This window comes from Adiantum capillus-veneris, chromosome 2 (assembly GCF_014529385.1).
Source record: "Adiantum capillus-veneris isolate H3 chromosome 2, ASM1452938v2, whole genome shotgun sequence".
NCBI lineage: Eukaryota > Viridiplantae > Streptophyta > Polypodiopsida > Polypodiales > Pteridaceae > Adiantum > Adiantum capillus-veneris.
The window spans coordinates 90,188,635-90,209,089 of NC_140932.1; the positions used below are offsets into that span (position 1 = coordinate 90,188,635).

General features: G+C 40.0%; 1 protein-coding gene across 2 annotated transcripts in view; it reads right to left on the bottom strand.

Annotated features, from left to right (window-relative positions):
• Positions 1 to 7,425: 7,425 nt before the first annotated feature.
• Positions 7,426 to 20,455, bottom strand: part of LOC147463166 (3beta-hydroxysteroid-dehydrogenase/decarboxylase-like) — a 60,179-nt gene continuing 47,149 nt past the window's right edge. For both annotated transcript variants that reach the window (XM_086487626.1, XM_086487635.1), the window contains 8 exons: positions 9,466 to 9,597; positions 9,291 to 9,370; positions 9,001 to 9,202; positions 8,805 to 8,922; positions 8,553 to 8,727; positions 8,315 to 8,471; positions 7,855 to 7,921; positions 7,426 to 7,762 (listed from right to left, as the gene is read on the bottom strand). In XM_086487626.1, coding sequence (XP_086343752.1) covers positions 7,557 to 7,762; positions 7,855 to 7,921; positions 8,315 to 8,471; positions 8,553 to 8,727; positions 8,805 to 8,922; positions 9,001 to 9,202; positions 9,291 to 9,370; positions 9,466 to 9,597 — 1,137 coding nt within the window. In that variant the 3' untranslated portion in view covers positions 7,426 to 7,556. The remainder of the gene's footprint in view (positions 7,763 to 7,854; positions 7,922 to 8,314; positions 8,472 to 8,552; positions 8,728 to 8,804; positions 8,923 to 9,000; positions 9,203 to 9,290; positions 9,371 to 9,465; positions 9,598 to 20,455) is intronic.

Genomic DNA, 20,455 nt, shown 5'->3' on the forward strand with positions numbered 1-20,455 from the left:
CCAAGGCTACAAACAAAACATGAATGTACGACAACTTCAATTGAGGAGATGTAATACTTATGGAGGGGATCACCCTACTCCATGGTGTAGCACTTAGCCAAAGACACAACGTGTGCTAGGGCAACAACCACCTCTTTTGAATGATGGTAGAGTAATAGTCAACTATACTCAGCCAACACATGTGCCACAATCCATGAAAAACCAGTACTCCATGGATGCAAATACGCTCATGTTCATAGCCAATCAAGAGTAGGGTCCAAAGAACATTCTTATCAACCTAGAACAATCATTGGCTGGATCACCATCTATGAAACAAGAAGGTCCATGCTATGAATATGGAGGTGATCATTGGGCACACAGCTGTCCAAACAAGGGTCCACAAATAGAAATATGTATAATCTGAGATGGTTGTGGGAGAGACCATCTACTCCACCACTGTGCTAAGAATTCAGAGTACAAGGAGAAAGCAACAATGAATGTTGTAGGCGTGATGCCTTCTTCAAGAAAATCCGAGTCTTCTCCTGTACAATGCACACTTTCTCTCTCAGAGTTGCTAAAAATTAGACCGCATCTATGGGGCCAAATGGGAAAACACTTGGAAAAGATGGGATTGAAAATTCCTTCACATGACCAACTTGCAGATGAAAACATGGATGAAACTTTGCCTAAGAAACCACAAGCAAAACCACTACCGGTAAATAAGGTGGGTGATTACTGCGAAGGCGATGAAGGAAACACCACCTTACCACTTGAGTACAAAGGAGTAAAGACGGTTGCGATATTAGATAGTGGGGCAGAAATTGTCATTGCAACCAAAGGAATGTCAAAAAAATGGGAAAAGCATACTCTTAGAAAAACTCGAATGAAGCTGCAATTAGTAGTTGGATACATTGAGAAACCGATTGGAATATTAGAACAAAGCATTGTATCCTCTTGTGGCATTGCGTATGAACACACCTTTGCCATAATGAATTTTGACAAGAGCAGCAACTTTAATATCATATTGGGCAAACCGTTTATGCGACAGCTTAAATGGTACAAAACTGGGGCTATGACTATATCTACTTGAGACACAGAGGGCACTGCAAAAATCAGTGTCAAAGATCATGGTTATAGAGATGTATAGCGAACCCCAGGGGAAGAATTACACTCCATAATATGAACCGAAAAACGAGGCACCCGCTTGGTAGCAAAGCAAAGCACGTATTTGGATGTGTGAGGCATCAAAATATGGGAGTCTTAGAAAGGAAGATTGCATCCTAGAGCGTTCAATAGAAGATGAATCTTATATTAAGAAACCATTTCCAAAGGATTCGTTTGAAATTTTTGGATAGAAACTCTTGATGTCTACATAAATGAGGCAACCAACACCAAATTTTTGATGAAGATGGCTATGATATATACGATAAAGGTGTTGAAGGAAGCTAATGAGGTTTGTGAGTGTGAAAGTAGAAAATGTTAGACAGATGGCTATGTCATGGAGCATGACGCCAAAATGCAAACAAAGGAAACAAAGAAACCAAGAGAATATGTCATCATTGACATACATGAAGAATAGACAAAATATGACTCAAACGAGTCGACTCTAGAAAAAACGCAAAAGAAAAAAGATAATGGAGTAATGTTTCCAAATTCAATGCCAAATGTTCAACAAACGCAAGGTCAAGACAATAAAAGGGATAAAGAAGAAGATCGACTATCTCGTATGACAATCAAATTCAACATATGCGGAGAAACAGGACTCAAATCACATGTTTGACGGTGATAGATCCAAAAACAACAAAGAATCTAATGTCTTATGGAACATGGATAGTGATTGGGAAGTCGTCAATCAACGAGCTAGAGGACATAGTGTACACAAGTTCTAAAACGGCAATTCCTAGCTTTGGCGCGACCGAAGCCATACTCAAGTTGAGTACTGGGGAGTACAAGGATACTTTCCAAATAATTGACTCCCATCACATCAAAGAGATTCTGGTCCTGACAGCAATCTAGAGAAATATTTTCTTTCAACAACAACCAAAAGCTTCAACAACGACAACAATAACACTCCATGAAGCTTCTCAAATCCATGCGGAGAAGAAATTGCCAACCATCGTGGAAAAAGATAAAGCAAAGGTAAGCACTGAAATATATGAACCTTACAAGACAACTTTACCCTCAACGAGCTTCCATCAAACTTTCCGTGAAGCCTCTACATCAAGAGCCACACCATCAATAATGCAATGGAAACCAAAGCAAAAAGTTTATCGACCAAAGTTTCCATCACAAAAAAGCATCCAGAAGAAGCCAAAGAATGTTAACCAAGTGTTGGTATCCATAGAGCACATCAAAGTCAAGGACCCAGTTTGGATACATCAAGCATAGGTTCAATTTCAACAACCAAAGGTCATCAGATGGGTCGCATCAAATGAGTCAATCACTGCTCAGGGCTACTTTCAAGGAAACACTAATGTTTAGGCCAAAAAGTCTAAAGTAACAGCTTGGATCTACTTACCTCAAGAAAGAAGTTCTACAACGAGCAAGTCGAGCTATCAACAAAAGACAAACAACTCAAATAGGAGAAAGAAAAAGCACAAAAAGTTGAAGAAAATATCTTCCAAACAAACAACACGACAAGTTTGGGTACCAAAGTTAATCACTAGTCGAATTACCCATGAAAGACAAATGAAGCAACGGATGATTCCAGTTAAGCTACTCGAAGTACAAGGATTTTATGAAGGTAACACTCAAATATGGTTACCAAAAGTTGTAGCTCAATCTGGAACAACCAAGAGAAATCATGCAGCGCAAGCTTTTATCCAAAGGCAAGCAATGATAACCAACATCCAGCAAAATCCAAATGCAACCAAGGCTGCTACAATCTCTAGATGGATACCTCGTCATCTACTCCAAAATCAAGGCTTCTACAAAGGAAATAATCAGTTATGGCTACCAAAGCCTATTGTCCATCAAATTATAGACAAAGATAAAGTGTCAAAGACAATCACACAAGGACCAAAAACAAGATGGGTTCCAAAATCGCTAGTGGAAACTCAATCACAAAGAACCCACACATATTCAACAACTTCTCATGGGAGATAAAGCAAAGGCTACATTAATCACTCGAAAAGCAAGTCAAGAGGAGCCAAAATATGCCAACCTACTCAACAAAATGGTGGCATCCAATGACCAACACAATGGAAGAGGCTTAAATTTTCAGGACTTATGGAATCGGGTTTCTGGCCTTGAACAAGTAAGTCAAAGTTGTCATTAAACACACATGGCATAAAAGTCAGAGTTGGGAAACTAAGCCACTAAATGAGCGAGATGTTAGTCCCAAACTTTCATGTAATATTCTTTGTGTTCTAAGCGTCTTAGTTATTCTAGGTCGTGCTCAAGCTGGAAGAGTTGAGCATAATTATGTTGTGTCGTTCATGATGATATAGGTGAGCATAAGAGTCGAAGTCATTGTAGTATAGAATGAAGTGAAGGAGAAAGTTTACAAGACACTCACGCACTCAACACAGTGAGGTATGAGTGGAGAAACTTCTACATCGAAAACGCTTCTTGAAAACGTGGAAGCTATTGAGACGTCCTTTGATGTCACATGTGCTACATTTGTTCCTTGAAGCACCAATCAGCTCCATCTTTCACATTGCATGCTTTTGTTCGACAAATTTCTCGTATGCATATAGAGTGTCCATAATTGGCACTTGCAGTAGGCACCCTTCCTTTGTTTCTCCCAAGCACTCACCTTGCATAATAGTACTTCAAGTGGAACTGCTCAACTCCAATAAGAGCGTATATCAAAGGCACTTTTTTCCCATCGGGTTTTTACCTTTGGTCATCCAGGTTTTAGACCCTAACCTAAAAACCATCATCATCATCTTGTATATATTCCTTCTACATCAGCAATAAGAAAATGGCTACCTAAATCAATCGGCAATGATTTAGAGCTACAACTGCATACCCCATTGTACTTATCAAGAGCATATCTTCCATTCAAGGACCAAAACAAAGCTTCAGCAAGAAATGGAAAAATAAAGAATGGCCTATAATGAAAAGCAATGACGACATCAGCAAGAGATCTCTCAACAACCAAACATAAGGAGATCAACAGTGTTGAAGCTAGCGAGGAATTTCAAGTCAATAAGAAAGGCAAACACATCAAGAGAAATCTTCACGGCCAAAAGTGACACCAACAAGAATAATGAGCAACAGATGCAAAATTTTCTCCATAATTGAAGTCCAACACACGCATAAAAAAGAACACAACATATATGAAGAACTCAAGGAAGGGGGGAGCGTCATCAACGACAAAGCACTTCCCAAACAAAGGACCAACCTTGAAGACACAACAAAAGACAATCCTATAACAAGACTACACATGGTCGTGTCAAGGGACGACACAAATTAGGAAGGGGGGAATTTTAGAGGACTGATCAAACGAGTGTCCACCTGGTCGGACACGTAATTGGATACCACATTTGTACTCTATTAGTTTTTCGAGATAGTGTAGTGATACTCTTTGTAAATCATGATTCCATAGTAGTAATTGATTCCCTGAGTTGTAATGATGTCATGATAATTGTAAAGGTCCGTGTGAGCCGACCACTGACCATTTAGAATGCCCTAGGTATAAAGACCAATAACTTTAATGTGAAAGAGGGTTTATCTTTAGAGAAGAAAAGAGCTCTGAAAACGTACGTTCAAGTACGAAGCTGCTCCAACTTATAATCATCGCAACTAAATGAATGGATAATCAGATTTTAGTTTTAAAACTTACATTGTATTCCTCTCTCTTTGCTCTTTCATTCAAGTGTAAGCGTTGTCAGTTTTGTTGAGGTTCGTGACTACGTGTTAGTGAGCTTAAGCATCATATTTGAGTGCTTAAATCACTGTTTTTAGTTATTTTGACCATAGGAGAGTTTTCCTAAACCATAGGGCGACCTTTCTGGACTGATCTATTGCAGCTTTTGAAACGTTTTACGTGATGAGTTGGTAGGATAGTGCCCCTAAGTATTCTAGACTTCCTCCTAAAGTTTCGTTGTATTTTACATTTTTTGAGTGCCAAAATAGCGTGATGACCTAGAGCAGTGAGAAAGAATATAGACAGATTTTCATGATCATTGAATATTGGTTTGCTTGTCGAGTTGTTGCGTTAGCTTGTTAAGGTTCACTTCTTGAGATTGACAACTTCAAAGAGTTTTCATGTCCCATCCGAGTCACTTTCCTGAGTATTGACATTAACAGAGCCAATGTTAGCGGATCGTCGCGACGGACATCTGTAGCATAGCTATCGGGCACTAACATAATGTCAATACTCAGGGAAATGACTCAGATGGGGCACGAAGACTCTTTGAAGTTTTCAATCTCAAGAAGTGAACCTTAACAAGCTAACGCAACAACTCGACAAACAAACCAACACTCAATGATCAGGGAAATATGCTTATGTCCTTTCTCACCGCTCTACATCATCACATCATTTCGGCACTCGAACAGATTCGAAATGCAACGGAACTTTAGGAGGAGGTCTAAAACACCTAGAGACACTATCCTACCAACTCTGGTCGCAACTGACAAGATATCAAATTCACGATCCATCATGAAAAAGGTTTTAAACACTGCAATAGATCAATCCAAAAAGGTCGCCCTATGGTATAGTCAAAACAACTAAAAACAATGATTTAAACACTCAAATTTGATGATTAAGCTCACTAACACGCAATCGCGAGCCTCAACCAAACCGACAGTTCTTACACTTGAATGAAAGAGCAAAGAGAGAAGAACACAATGTAAGTTTCAAAACTAAAATCAGATTATCCATTCATTGGTTGCGATGATTACAAGTTAAAGTAGCTTCGTAACTTGAGTGTACGTTTTGAGAGCTCCTTTCTTCTCTAAAAATAAGCCCTCTTTCACATTAAAGTTATTGACCTTTATACCTATGGCATTCTAAATGGACAATGACCGGCTCACACAGACCTTTACAATTATCATGATATCATTACAACTCAAGGGATCGATTACTACTCTAGAATCAAGATTTACACAAAGTATCACTACATTAACTTGAAAAAAAGAATACAAATGTTGTGTATGACTACGTGTCCGACTAGGTGGACACCCGTTTGATCATCCCTCTAATAGAGAAAGAGAATTTGAGTTCATTGCTACAAAGCAAGTTTTTTGTTGCCCTTAATTTTCTCGACCTTAGTTAGCAAAGGAAATCTTTATAATCAATGTGCTTTGCTTGTTTTGAAGCCATTAAGTGACTCATTGAGGTTTTAGATAAGTGAATGAGAATTGTAACTGTGTAGTATAAACACATGTTCTCACCAACCCTCTCATTAGGACCTGTTACTTTGTTTAGAGCATGGTCTTGAGACGTATGAAGCTAAATTTTCCACTATTCTCTTTTGCACGGATGTTATAATGTGCCAAGGTGAATCGATTGAAAGGGGCGTTTACTACCATATTTCTCTTTCTCATAAAAGCAATCAATAATCATTCCAAATTGCACATGCTTAAGGAGAGGAATCCATTCAATGAGGTACTTTCTATCATAATAAATATTATAACCCTTTCATTAGGAATGTTTCACATTGAAGCTGATGAACCAATTCAAAATAGACATTGACTCTCCACAATACTTTCATCACCATGGTCAAGCACCTATTCACCAAAGTCAACTGTGCATACATGTTAGCTTGATCAACTTGGTCTAAAAGGGATGGAAAATTGGCATAATAAATAATCATCCAATCAATGAGCTCCAAGATCCTTGTCAACCTTATATAGTTGAAATAATTTTGAGCATTCACAACTTGGCACAATTTCAAGGGAGGATTTTGTTAGCCCATTAATGTGCGATAGTGAAAATTGGTTTATACAACTCCATGCTAGCTTTTATTCAGAAATATGGGTAAATTTCTAAATGACAATGCCATGTACTGCAAAGAGGACTTACAATGAACTAAAGGTGTAATGCACCTCGAGGTCTCGAGTGATTCTTTAAATGGATGATAATTCTTGGAGAAGCACCACACACGCACACGCACACACACACACATCTCAACCATAATGACAAGTACTTAAAATACCTTCGTTCTTGCTATAGCTTTTTCAGGGGCCTGCATTAGTCATGTGCTTAGAGGGATTCAATGATATCAAACCCTTTAGTGTTATGGTTAAAAACCATAACTACTTACAAGAGATGATTTGTGTGTCCATAAGAGGCATAAACCAGTTTATCTCCTAGGAATATCATGTAGCGATTATACAAATCAGCGTTTTAAAAATGTCACACTCAATGGTTCTATTCAGTCAAATCATTTGACCTTTACTATGCACCTATGAGTTTTGAGGTTCACATAATACTCGGCATTCACAATTGTGATTCAACTTTTCCAGAGCTGTATGTTAAAAACGAGTTAAACTCCATTGCCCAACAAAAATCCTTTTATTAATTGCTTCTACCCACACAACAATAAGTGCTACATTGATGTTATCTGAACCAACAAAAATGTTGCTCGAATTATGGCCCACTCAATGAATATTGTAAAAGAATAAAATTAGGAGCACCCTTTTAAAGAAAAACCTCTGGAGTTTAGCTTACAGGCCTTGTTCTTTGAGTTCCTTTCTTGCTGGAGGTATGAAACTCTCTCCATTAGTATTGTGTGCCTCTTAGATACAAATTCCTTCATGGACCCAACAAAACTATCTATCTCCGACTCATATCGGTCATAAAGATGAAAGACAAGGAACAAAAGAGCCCAACCTGTTGATTTCAATCAAACACTCAAACCTGCGAATTTCTTGAATACAATGTGTCTTAAGCAAGAGTACAAATAGAAGATACGAAAGCGTTACCTGTTAAAATCACTGTTGCAAAAGAATATCTACCTAGGACCTTCATCATAAAACCGAACAGCAATACCTGTGTTAAAAATGTCGCCGGCTTATTATGCTATGTATAAACTTTCCATGACTACAAAAGTCACAAGAGTAGTCACGAGACTCTCTCTCTCTCTCTCTCTCTCTCTCTCTCTCTCTCTCTCTCTCTCTCAAATCCTCAGTGCGCATACATTCTCTGTCCCTCTATCTCCATTTACCTTTTTTCACACAACAATTTCTTTGATGACTCACTATCACATTCATGAAGGCAAAACAACACTGGACTATGAGCAGATTCTTAAAAGACTTTCACTAAGCTTACAATCCTTATCTTTCATATACTCTCTAACTACATTCTGCTTTAACGGTTCAAGTGTGAGATTGAAATGATTGTGGTATGAAAGCAACTTCCAAAGTGTGTAGGCAATGCCTTTACCTTGCCCAACGAAGTAAAATTGCGCTTGTGAACAGCATCTTCCAAAGTGTTCCAAGAGTCGTTCCAAGCGCAGCGTACCCACTTAGAAGCCAAGTCCATTTTGTCTTCAGGCACTTCAAAGGAAAATGAAGCTAAAACCTTCCTTTGAGAACCAAACCTATCAAGCATATTCAAGCCCATTTTTTATGGTAAATTTACAAGCGAAAATTACAAACACCAACACAAGTTGCCTGCTTACACTGATGTAGGTAGGAAGTGCTGGAGAAATGTGGCTGCTATAAGCACTAAAAGGAGCTTTGAGACAGCAGATATTACTGTTACACTCGAAATAAGGAAGTAGTATAATAAGGCCAATACTGCGAGCCCAAATATCAAAGTGTTCCTTACATTTCTCCACAGCAGTAGCTCTGAAACTGCATCATTAGAGAGCATATAAACATGAACACCTCGCCTTTCAAAACTTCAAAATCGACTCAGGCTGTCGGATTACCTACACCTTCACCAAGAAATCTGTGTGACTTCGAAACTACTTTGAACTCTCTAGACTTAGCACCTTTTGATTCAGCACGAAGATGAGTATAGGACTCTACAGTCCGTCTCATTCCTTCCTGAACAAACGCAATTCAACATCAACATCAAAACCAGATATTATGACTAGCTCTTCTTAAAATCCTATGAAGACCTACCTCTAAGGGAACAACTGGATGATAACAGAGGAGTTTAGCAGCCCTATCACAGTTGAACGTACGCCAAGAAGAAACTAACCGTAACCTTGAGGGAGTAAATTGAGGTGGCTTTCCTCCAAACAAGAAGGGCAAGTGTTCATAGGCCCAAGCTACCAAACACGCAATGGGCATCAAGAGCTTGATAGGCAAATGGATTTTGGGTCTGTAAGAAGTCAAGAATTTGTCCCCGCCATGAATATTGTCATCTCCATTCAACCATTCAATTGAAAGGACATGAAACAGGCTTTTACCTTTCATATCCAAGCCCTTCTAAAATTTCCGAAACGAATGTCCAGAATGGGATTGGCTCTTTATTGGTGACAAAATAAGCCTGTGAATTGAAACCAAGAAAGAAATCATGGACTAAAAGCTTTAGATCCCAAATGCTAAGAGGTTCTGATACGACTTAGAGCAATCGTCACTTACTTTACCAGCAGCAGCAACATCACCCGTATAACTATTGTTCAGGTCGAGCGCTTTCTCTGCACAAACATGTGCATGGGCCACATTCTCCACATATGTGAAATAATACACGTTTTTTCCATCACCCAGAATAAACTGAATTAAATCAACAAAGTCCACCGTCAACAAACTAAAAATGTGTTTCAAGCAAAAAATATTTGCAGAACTGAGCTTTAAGCCAAAATATGAATGCTCCAGAGTCCATTAAAATAAACCAGGCTAGCAATCGGCAAAACATAATTTGTCTTTCTGTAAAAACGTTCTCTCTTTTTGGGATTGAATGGTCGCAGCTTACAGTACACTGTTATATTTTTAATAAAAACAAATAGCATACAAACAGTAAACAAACACCACCAAGGCAAAGCAGTCATCCAGGTCTGTATAAAATGGGCCCTCCTCGAGTGTCATGAGGTAATTCAAATGTTGTACAGATGATACACAAAATCTTAACAAATTCATGTGGTGGGCTGCAGGACTCTTATCTTCAACTGCAATTGGTGCAACAAATCATAGTCAAATAACATTCTCCAAAATGCTGAATATCTCTAGCAAAGACACTAAGGGAGTAACCTCCAAGCATAGCCCTTCCCACACATCAACCTCTGAGAATCCATAACTACTTAGTCAAGAAGAAGCAGGCCCCAAGTAATACATACAGAGTCACTCTAGAAGCTCATGATGACTCTGAGAAAGTCAACTGAATCATCTCTCGTGTCCAAAAGCAATGACACGGAATCACTAACACGATCATTCAAAGCACACTTTTTGCGTTTCCAACTGAGAAAACGAGTACACAGCTGCCTACCAATAAGCCATCATAAGCTTTACATCCCCAACATCCTAAACGAGTGTCCAAAGGCCACTAAGTGTGAACTGAACTTTTACATAGGATGGTTAAGGAATCATCCAACAAAAATGGCATAGGGGCTCAATCATCACTTGGATGTTGAATGTAAGTCCCTCTTCACTGCTTCACCCACACATGAGTAAAAATAACGTGGACGCACTTTTGTAAGTAAAAACTTACAAAATATACAACAAGCCAATTTGCCAAAAGACTTGCACAGAAGGCAATGAAGACACACACGTGTTAAAGTTATAGCATCTCAAGTGAATGGCCCAATGTGATCCCAATATTTTATTTTATTTTACTTATTTGTCAAGTCTTGGGTAGGGTAATTTTCTTAGGGGTGTACTTATGGTCCCCAAGGCTAGTATATAAGCACCCTAGGCCCCCATTGTATTTCAAAAATTCATTGCCAAGGTTGGTTGGTTCAGAAGTCTCTCTCTCTTTGGTTCATCGCTTCCGCACTCTGACATGGTATCTGAGCCTTGGCATTGAAGAGCACACGGTGAAGGAGGAGAAGCTGTCGTCGGCGGTGTTTTAAAACGCAGGCATCAGCGATCTCTCTACGTACTATCTCTCTGCAGCGTTTTGAAACACTATCACAGTCTCTCTTCACCAGCAGCCATAGCTCACCCTATAGCATTTTAAAGCGCTAGCTGTTTTGCTCATCGGCGACCCCATAGTGCTTTCTACAGCAGCGTTTTAAAACGCTACTCTCAGCGGTGCACATTGCATAAACCTCACCCTTTTCCTTTGCGTTTTGAAATGCAGCTAGTGGTGGAGGCTTGGCATTGTGGCACGCCCATCACCAGCGAAAGCTGTGACAGTTATGAGGGATTAACCAAGTTGGGTATTTTGCGAAGCTGAGGTGAATTGGCTAGGTGAAGTGAAGGGCTCTTTTTTTGAGATAGCTTTGGTGCTTAAAATTTTTCGAAGGCAGCAGAGAGCTTTGTCTTTTGGAGTGGCTTGGGAATTTTCCGACCTTTTGAAGTGCGAGAAGGGAGACTAACTTTTCCAAATCTTGCACTTGCAACATGGGCCCCCCTTGCAAGAGTGCCAACGACAAACTAAACAGCGACAATTACGCTTATTGGAATTTCATCATGCGACTTTGGTTTAAGGCTCCAAAGCTAAAGCAGGGTCCATATACGCCTCCATGCCAACTCCACAGGGTGCTCCGAGAGCAAGTGAGGGAGAACCTCTCAAAAAATGAGCCGATTGTGCTGCGTCGATGGACTGCTGCAATAAGACACTACAACTATACTGAACATTTATATATATATATGTATGTGTGTGTGTGTGTGTGTGTGTGTGTGTGTGTGTGTGTCACGTGACACGTCCAACCCTATGTGTCCATGGACAAGCTACAACACGACAAGGGTTCAATCAATCCACTCAGTCTAGATTTAGAAGTGATCTGGCACTTTTGTGAGTCTATTCGTAGACCGTGCGTGCCCAGTCACTTAGTATAGATGCATATCCTCTGGTTGCACACAGCATGATCATAAGCATTCCCATCAGAATCCATCAAAATCCTTCAGGGGAATTTTCCTGTGCATTTAGCCTATTTTACCTATTTTTGACATTTTTCACTTATTATTTTTAAGTGACTTTTGTTGGAAAGTAGGTAGGGCAAATTGAGTAAGTTTGTATATAAGCAAACCTAGACTAGCACTAAATGGAAGAAGAGGCAACAAGAGCCAAGCTCAGCAGGCAACTTCTCAACAAGACCCCTTGGTGGATTTCCTCCAAGCAAGAAGAACCATCTTCCCTAGCGTTTTCACATCCAGCATCATCGCCATCCACAACCTCAACCTAGCGTTTTCCAAGCAAGAAGATTTCACCAACAACAGCTTCAGCAGCTAGCCTCTTTTGCAGAGCTACACCCCTAGCGTTTTTGGATATCCCAACATTTGCAGATTCCAGCCTTTACAAGCTTTCAGCCCTGGCGATTTTCAGCAGTAGAAAGACCTGTAGATTCAGCCCTTAAGAACCTCAGTTTTCAGCCCTAAACCTGCAGAATTTCAGCAACAAAGACACACAAAAACAGCCCCCAAAATCAGCGTTTTTTGGACTAGCCGCAGATTTCAGCCCATAGCGTTTTTGGACAGCAGATAAAAGATTGCAGATTTCAACCCTAGTGTCGGCCTCGTCATCACCGACATAGCCTAGACTTGCATCAGTCTCATGCATACCGTTTGTACCAATTTGTGCAATCATAAGTAGACCACTCACGTCGACGAGAGTGGGGCCTTCAGAGGAGGGTTTTACAACGTCTCTGGTGTCGTATTCTTCTCTCTCTATCTCTCAATCTCATACACTTGCACGCACAGTGTCCATTCACTTTGTTTGTGATCATAGCATTCTCTCATTAAGAACGGAAGGCTCTCCCTTCCATAAGAAAAAAGGAACCTTGAGCACAGTTCAGAGCACTCATCTTGAGCGAAGCGCAAACATTCATTCCGCTGCACCTTACATTGGTATCAGAGCTTTGGCACTGTCCATTCACTTTGTTTGAAATCATTGCACTCTCTCATTAAGAACGGAAGACTCTACCTTCCATAAGAACAAAAGGAACCTTGAGTACAGTTCGGAGCACTCATCTTGAGCAAAGCGCAAACATTCATTCCGCTGCACTTAACATTGGAAAGTCCACCAAGGGTCTTGCTGAGAAGAGGCAGCAGGAGCCCAAGCTCAACAGGCAACTTCTCAGCAAGATCCTTGGTGGACTTTCCTCCAAGCAAAGACCCTCTCTCCCCTAGCGTTTTCCATCAAGCATCATCGCCAGTAGATTTGCAGTCCCTAGCTTTCCAGCAACAAGGTCCTCATCGCCAGGAGTTTCCAAACCTAGCGTTTTTTATCCAAGCAAGCCTCGCCAAGAAGTTCTCAGCCCTGGCGTTTTGGAGAGCCCTAGCGTTTCCAGATTTGCAGCTTTGTGCATGGCGATTTTCAGCAGATGAAGACCTGCAGTTTTCAGCCCTAAGCCATCAGTTTTCAGCCCTAAAGACCTGCAGTTTTCAGCCCCCATAGTAGCAGATTTTCAGCGACAAAGATCAGCAGATTCCAACGTTTTTCCTAGCGTTTTCAACAGTAGCAGATTTCAGCCAGCAGCGTTTTAGTTCATAAGCGTCGAATTTCAGCCCTTAGGTAGGTCTCGTCATCCACTTTGTACCAGTTTGTGCAATCAATAGTAGACCATCCTCGCCGACGAGAGTGGGGCCTTCGGAGGAGGGTTTTACAAACGTCTCTCGTGTCGTATTTTCTTCTCTCTCTATCTCTCAATCTCATACTCTTGCACACACAGTGTCCATTCATTTTGTTTGTGATCATTGCACTCTCATTAAGAAAGGAAGGCTCTACCTTCCATAAGAACAAAAAGGATCCTTGAGCAAAGTTCGGAGCACTCATCTTGAGCAAAGTTCAAACATTTATTCCGCTGCACCTTACATTGGACAAGCTACAGCACGACAAGGGTTCAGTCAGTCCACTCAGTCTAGATTTAGAAGTGATCTGACACTTTTGTGAGTCTATTCGTAGACCGTGCATGCCTAGTCACTTAGTATAGATGCATATCCTCTGGTTGCACACAGCATGATCATAAGCATTCCCATCAGAATCCATCAGAATCCTTCAGGGGAATTTTCCTGTGCATTTAGCCTATTTTACCTATTTTTGACATTTTTCACTTATTATTTTTAAGTGACTTTTGTTGGAAAGTAGGTAGGGCAAATTGAGTAAGTTTGTATATAAGCAAACCTAGACTAGCACTAAATGGCAGAAGAAGCAACAGGAGCAAAGCTCAGCATGCAACTTCTCAACAAGACCCCTTGGTGGATTTCCTCCAAGCAAGAAGAACCATCTTCCCTAGCGTTTTCACATCCAGCATCATCGCCATCCACAACCTCAACCTAGCGTTTTCCAAGCAAGAAGATTTCGCCAACAACAGCTTCAGCAGCTAGCCTCTTTTGCAGAGCTACACCCCTAGCGTTTTTGGATATCCCAACATTTGCAGATTCCAGCCTTTACAAGCTTTCAGCCCTGGCGATTTTCAGCAGTAGAAAGACCTGTAGATTCAGCCCTTAAGAACCTCAGTTTTCAGCCCTTAAGAACCTCAGTTTTCAGCCCTAAACCTGCAAAATTTCAGCGACAAATACCCACAGAAACAGCTCCCAAAATCAGCGTTTTTGGACTAGCCGCAGATTTCAGCCCATAGCGTTTTTAGATAGCAGATAAAAGATTGCAGATTTCAGCCCTAGTGTCAGCCTCGTCAACCCCGTCGTCATCACCGACATAGCCTAGACTTGCATCAGTCTCATACATACCGTTTGTACCAGTTTGTGCAATCATAAGTAGACCACTCTCGCCGACGAGAGTGGGGCCTTTGGAGGAGGGTTTTACAACGTCTCTGGTGTCGTATTCTCTTCTCTCTCTATCTCGCAGTCTCATACACTTGCATGCACAGTGTCCATTCACTTTGTTTGTGATCATAGCATTCTCTCATTAAGAACAGAAGGCTCTCCCTTCCATAAGAAAAAAGGAACCTTGAGTACAATTCGGGGCACACATCTTGAGCAAAGCCCCAATATTCATTCCGCTGCACCTTACAATATATATATATATATATATATATATATATCCATGTTGTTATAAAGGAACTTCTTGAAGGAAGATACGATCATTACCATTGTTGAGATTGCTTGTTGCCTTTAGAAAACGAAAGCCCTTCTGGAAGGTGAAGTCTACCGAAAGTAAATACCAACCAGATCTATAAACATCAGAAGGCATTTACCTTATCTTCTCTTACTTTGTTCCATGAAACCCATGGAAAATTAACTGTAAAAGACAGTGACGCTAACAATCATGTCATACATCTGTTCCAAGAACTTGAAGAGTTTCGAGCACAGGCTCTTAGTAAAGGACATCAGTTTGTACATATAAGTTATATAGCTATTGGTGTAGTTCCATTGTTTAAACTTTAGACAAGGATTAAACGTATCTTGTATTGGTGCTCTCTTAGATATCCGACATAGAAACCTACAAGATCAAACCATTAGCATAATTCAGGGTAGTCTATCTAATGGTCCCATTTACAGCGAGTGTTATCCTAACTTTCCTGTTAACCTATCGAATGATAGTTAGAACTGTCAATACATGTCTCCCGTCAGTCTATAATTCTAGATATCTATGTAATGATCAATCAAATGAGAAAGGCCAGAATATTGTAATGGAGCTTGATCCAACTTCCCAAGGATCTCTACCAAAGATCGTGCAGTGGCAAGAAGTTGAATTCCCCTCTGAATGGAAATTAAATATTTCCAAAAGTCTATTGAACGAAACCCAGCAACCCATGAAGACGTCAATTGAAAGATCGGGGCTCACGGGTCAGTATAAGCTGCTTGGAAAGTCTAAATCTCGCAAAGACTTAAGACTGCTTCTGCAAAGATCTCAGTATAAAGAACCTGTAAGTGAATCTATTTCATCCAGCAGACCATCGACCAGTAGTCGACGATATGCAAAAGAAATGATGATTTGTATGCATCCTAAAACATATAAAGATACCGAAGACCTTTACAGGTGCAAACTCTGCAATCGACTTGTCGCTTCTCATTTCTTCAGAATGGAGTAACTGCGCTAACCAAAGAACAGATAGTTGAAAAAGAGCTTAAATTCAATGAACCATATATTTTGCCTCTTGCTAATTCTCGTCTGCCTCCAATTGGCATACCAATGCATTAAAAGAAATTGCAGAACTACAATATGATATTCTTGGCAGGATGGAAGCACTGGTGATAGCAAAACAGTCTACTACTCCATCAACCAGTAAGGCTGGTAAACCTTCAGTGACTCAGTTATTACCCCTGAGCTACACTACCACTGGAAGTAGCTCTATCATGCCTCGCATGTTTTCGGCATTACAATCCTCTCCTTCGACCTGTAATGCAAGCCTTCCTCAGTCTTCGGAATCGCCATTTGCTGACGATGATATCGCTGATGCCTTCGATCCTTTTCTAAGGTGGGGGAGTCAAGCACAAATTATTTCAGACCCACATGATAGGTATGAGCGTGATGAAATGCTATACCAATTGCATAACCCTCAAGATCATCTTTGGCAAGGATTTATGGATGCTCACTATATGACCTATGAGGAACAACTAGTAGATGAGCTAGACTTCAATCTAGATAATGCTTTTCCAAAACCTGATTCTACTTCAGAATCAGAATCAGAACCAGAAGTAATTGAAGAAGAAGCAAAAGTAAGAAGACTAAACCCTGTTAAAATAGAAACAGATAAAGCCAACGTAGAAGAACCTGCTACCTCTACTTCAGCATCTTCATCACTCAAAAGAGTCTCCTAGATTGGAGATGACCATAATCGACATAGATGGACTTAATCAAGAGCAGGTATGGAAAGTATTCGAGTTCATCTATAATTCTGCACACTATGGAGTGCAATACAACGACTTGACCCAACGCCAAGCCATCACAATGCTGACAGCAGGTTTCCAAGGAATTTTGCGATATTGGTGGGATGACTTAAATGAAGAAAGCAAAGTATTCATTCTGCAAGGAGGAATTCCTGAAAATTTTGATAATGTCATTATTCTGTTTTTTGTTGCAATAGTAATGCAATTCTTAGGATCACAGTAAAAGATAAAGGACAGGTACACGGAAGCTTTTTTCGTGGTAAGCTGTGTGATCTTACAAAGATTAAAGCCTATCAACAACATATGACTCACCTGATGTATGAGTTCCCTGGAGGTTACTTCAAAGCAGAGTATAAGCAATATTATGTAAACTCTTTTCCTCCCTCATTCTCAAATTTGGTCAAAGAACGTATTAAAGCATCTGGTTTATAGCTTGACGACCAAATCACAATAGCACAGATAAGAAATGCTCCTGCAAAATAAAGAACCGCAGAAACAGATTTGGAAAGAAATACAAAGTAGCTCGCAGGACCAGAAAGCTTTCTAAACAAGAAAGATAGACAATCCGGTGCTACATCTGCCAGAAAGAAGGGCATATTGCTCCAGAATGCCCTAAGCGTAAAAAAAGATTTGGAAATGCTTTACTCAAAGAAAAATATGAGTATGAAGTTGTCTACTGTAACAGGTTTCAGAAACATGATATTCCTATCAATGAATATATAGACTATGATTCAGATGACGAAGAAACCTCTGACTCTACGACCTCTGAATCAGTCACTGAAGTAGCTTCAGCCTTCTCTGATGACAACTCTTCTGTAATGTTTAACATGGTCAGGAAACCATATGCATTTCCAAAGAAAGCAAAGATACAAACAGAATCTTCCTCTTCTTCCCGAACTCCTAGTACAGATACAGAAGATTCAGAACCCTCATGGATGGAAAAAAGAAGACCTTCTACATCAAATCTATCCAAGAAAGGACAGAAAGATTATAAGCCACTTCCACTGTTTAGGAACATGATAGAACATGCTGAAGCATTGGCCAAAATAGAGGAATGGAGAAGAATGGTCCATCATGTACTTAGACAGAGTTCAGGGACACTTCCAACTCCTACTAGTCGTCGACCTGAGTCCACTACATTAGACTCCAATTACTTCTCAGAAACCGAGTGAGTCAGCAACAGAAAAGTAGGATAAATATTGTGTTGAGGAACACCAAGCAAAAGCAATCCAAGCCATGTTCTCAGCATTAGATCAGGTTAATAATCGTATTGAGCAACTGCACAAACAAGTGCTTAATACTCAATCACAATTAGCTGCTATCGAAGCTAAACTGGATCAATGTCATGGAGAACTTCAATATCTGATTGACAAAGCAGCTATGAATAATATTGCTACAGAACCAGTATCAGAACGGAAGCCAGTGCGAGCAGCAAATACCTGCCAGGTAATCCCTTTCAATGAGAAAGAAGATGTCTCTTATTTTTCAAAGATATGGATTAAATTGCCCAACTATCCCTCCTTTCGGGTAGATACTCTTTGGCATACAGGTTCAGCATTGTCTTACCTAAATCAGGAACTAGTGCCTCCACATCTCCTACAAAAGTTACAACATGGCATCCCAGTGTCCTATGCTAATAATTCTCGGGGACAAATCAATCAGATTGTCCATTGTAGAATAGCCCTGGCTAACCTCAAAGCACAGGTTACATTGTACTTACACCCGTATCCCAATACTGACTTGTCTATTGGGACTGATATAATTTCCAAGCTCACTCCATGGGCTATTCAACCAACATGTGCCATTTCCTTTACTCTGCACTCTCTTCCCTATACTATTTCAATAAAACAGCGCGAAACTTTCCTTGTGGGGGGAGTTATGCCGAAATTACCAAATCAAGCCAAAGCCCTCCAGTACCTTAGCTGGTTTGAGCAAGAGAAAAAGAAATGGTGTTTAGAGCTACAGGAATGTGAAGAACAATTAACCAAGCATACCAGCGACAATCCACTGGCTTTCTGGGATCGAGAAGAATACTCGATTTCACTACCAGGAGAAACCACAACCTAAAGGTTTGAAAGCCACTCATCCTGGCATGTCTTTAGAAGATTCACATTTATGCAAAACAGAAATAGATCAAATCGTGCAGGATGGATTGATCTCACCATCAAACAATCCCTATGTCTGCCAAGCCTTTTATGCCAACAATCATTCAGAGCAGAAAAGAGGTAAAAAGAGGATTGTAATCAATTACAACCTATCAGAGATTGGCTGGAATACAAAAGATTCCCTTTATCTCTGAAAGATGATTTGTTGCGCAGAATCAAGGATTGCCTAGTATTTTCTAAGTTTGATCTAAAAAGTGGTTTCTGGCACTTCAATATTCAACCAGAGGATAGGACAAAGACAAGCTTTGTAGTTCCCCAAGGTATGTTCCAATGAAATGTCTTGCTAAAGGGACTCAAGGAAGCCCCTTCTCTATGTCAGGAAAGTATCGAGCGCATTTTTGCAGATCGCAGGCAATTCGTGTTACTTTACATTGATGACATCTTGATATATTTCAAAGATGTTAAAAGTCATGTCCAACATTTGATAGATTTTATTGCAAAATTAAAGAATACAGGATTGGTACTTAGCCTGAAGAAAATGAAAATCTGTCAAGCAGAAGTATCCTTTTTTAGGAGTCGAAATTTTTGCAGGCAAAATAAAGATGCAGCAGCATGTATTGCAGATAATTAATCAATATCCAGATCAGTTGTCCAATCGAAAAGAATTGCAATCTTTGGTAGGTTGCTTACAATGGATTGCTCCGCAATATCCTCAACTCGCTAAAGATTTATTAAGTTTTAAAGAGTTGGATGGATGCAAGAATTTCTTCGGGCATGATCGGCTAACCCTTGCAGTGCAAAAAATCAAGCAAGTTTGTTTAAATCTACCCCCTCTAAAGCTCCCTACATATACATATATACACACACACACACACATATATATACATATACATATATACACACACACACACATATATATATGTGTGTGTACTAGACAGAAGCACCAAACGAAGCAGACAGCATACAAAAGCTTAAACAGAAGCTTAAACACGATGATCAATTAGCGCAGAGACAGTATGGGAGTCACAAAACTAGCAGTATGTTGATACTCAAGAAATTACAAAAGGCTGAGTCGTAAAGGCACCCCCTGTGAGTATGCAAGGCCTCGCTTATATAGGCGATTGAGCACTTGCGTGAAGGATACAAAAGCATCTAATAAGTGCGTTTTTAGATGTGATAGAGACATAAAGGAGTGAGTGCGCGAAAAAGTAAAAATACTTTATGCGTTTGCCGTTCTCAGAGCTTATGTCACACTTTTATTCCTCTATGTGGTGTCATTACTGATGTCAAACTTTTTTTGTCATACTTTTTTCATCTCCTTTTACTCTTGACAAAAGGTTGACAATGTTATTTTTTATTCCTAGGACATATTCGTAAGTGATGTCAAAATGACTCAACTTATAATCCCAGCGATAGATCCTGGCATTGCCTACTTTTCCTGCATTTTTCTCTTTAAGAAATTCATGTAAGTACTTTAAACCACTTCTCAGGATGAAAGCATGTCCGACTAGAAACAGTCGAAAAGCTAATACAGTATTGACACCAGCAAGTAGTTCCTCCCGAATAATGTAATATCG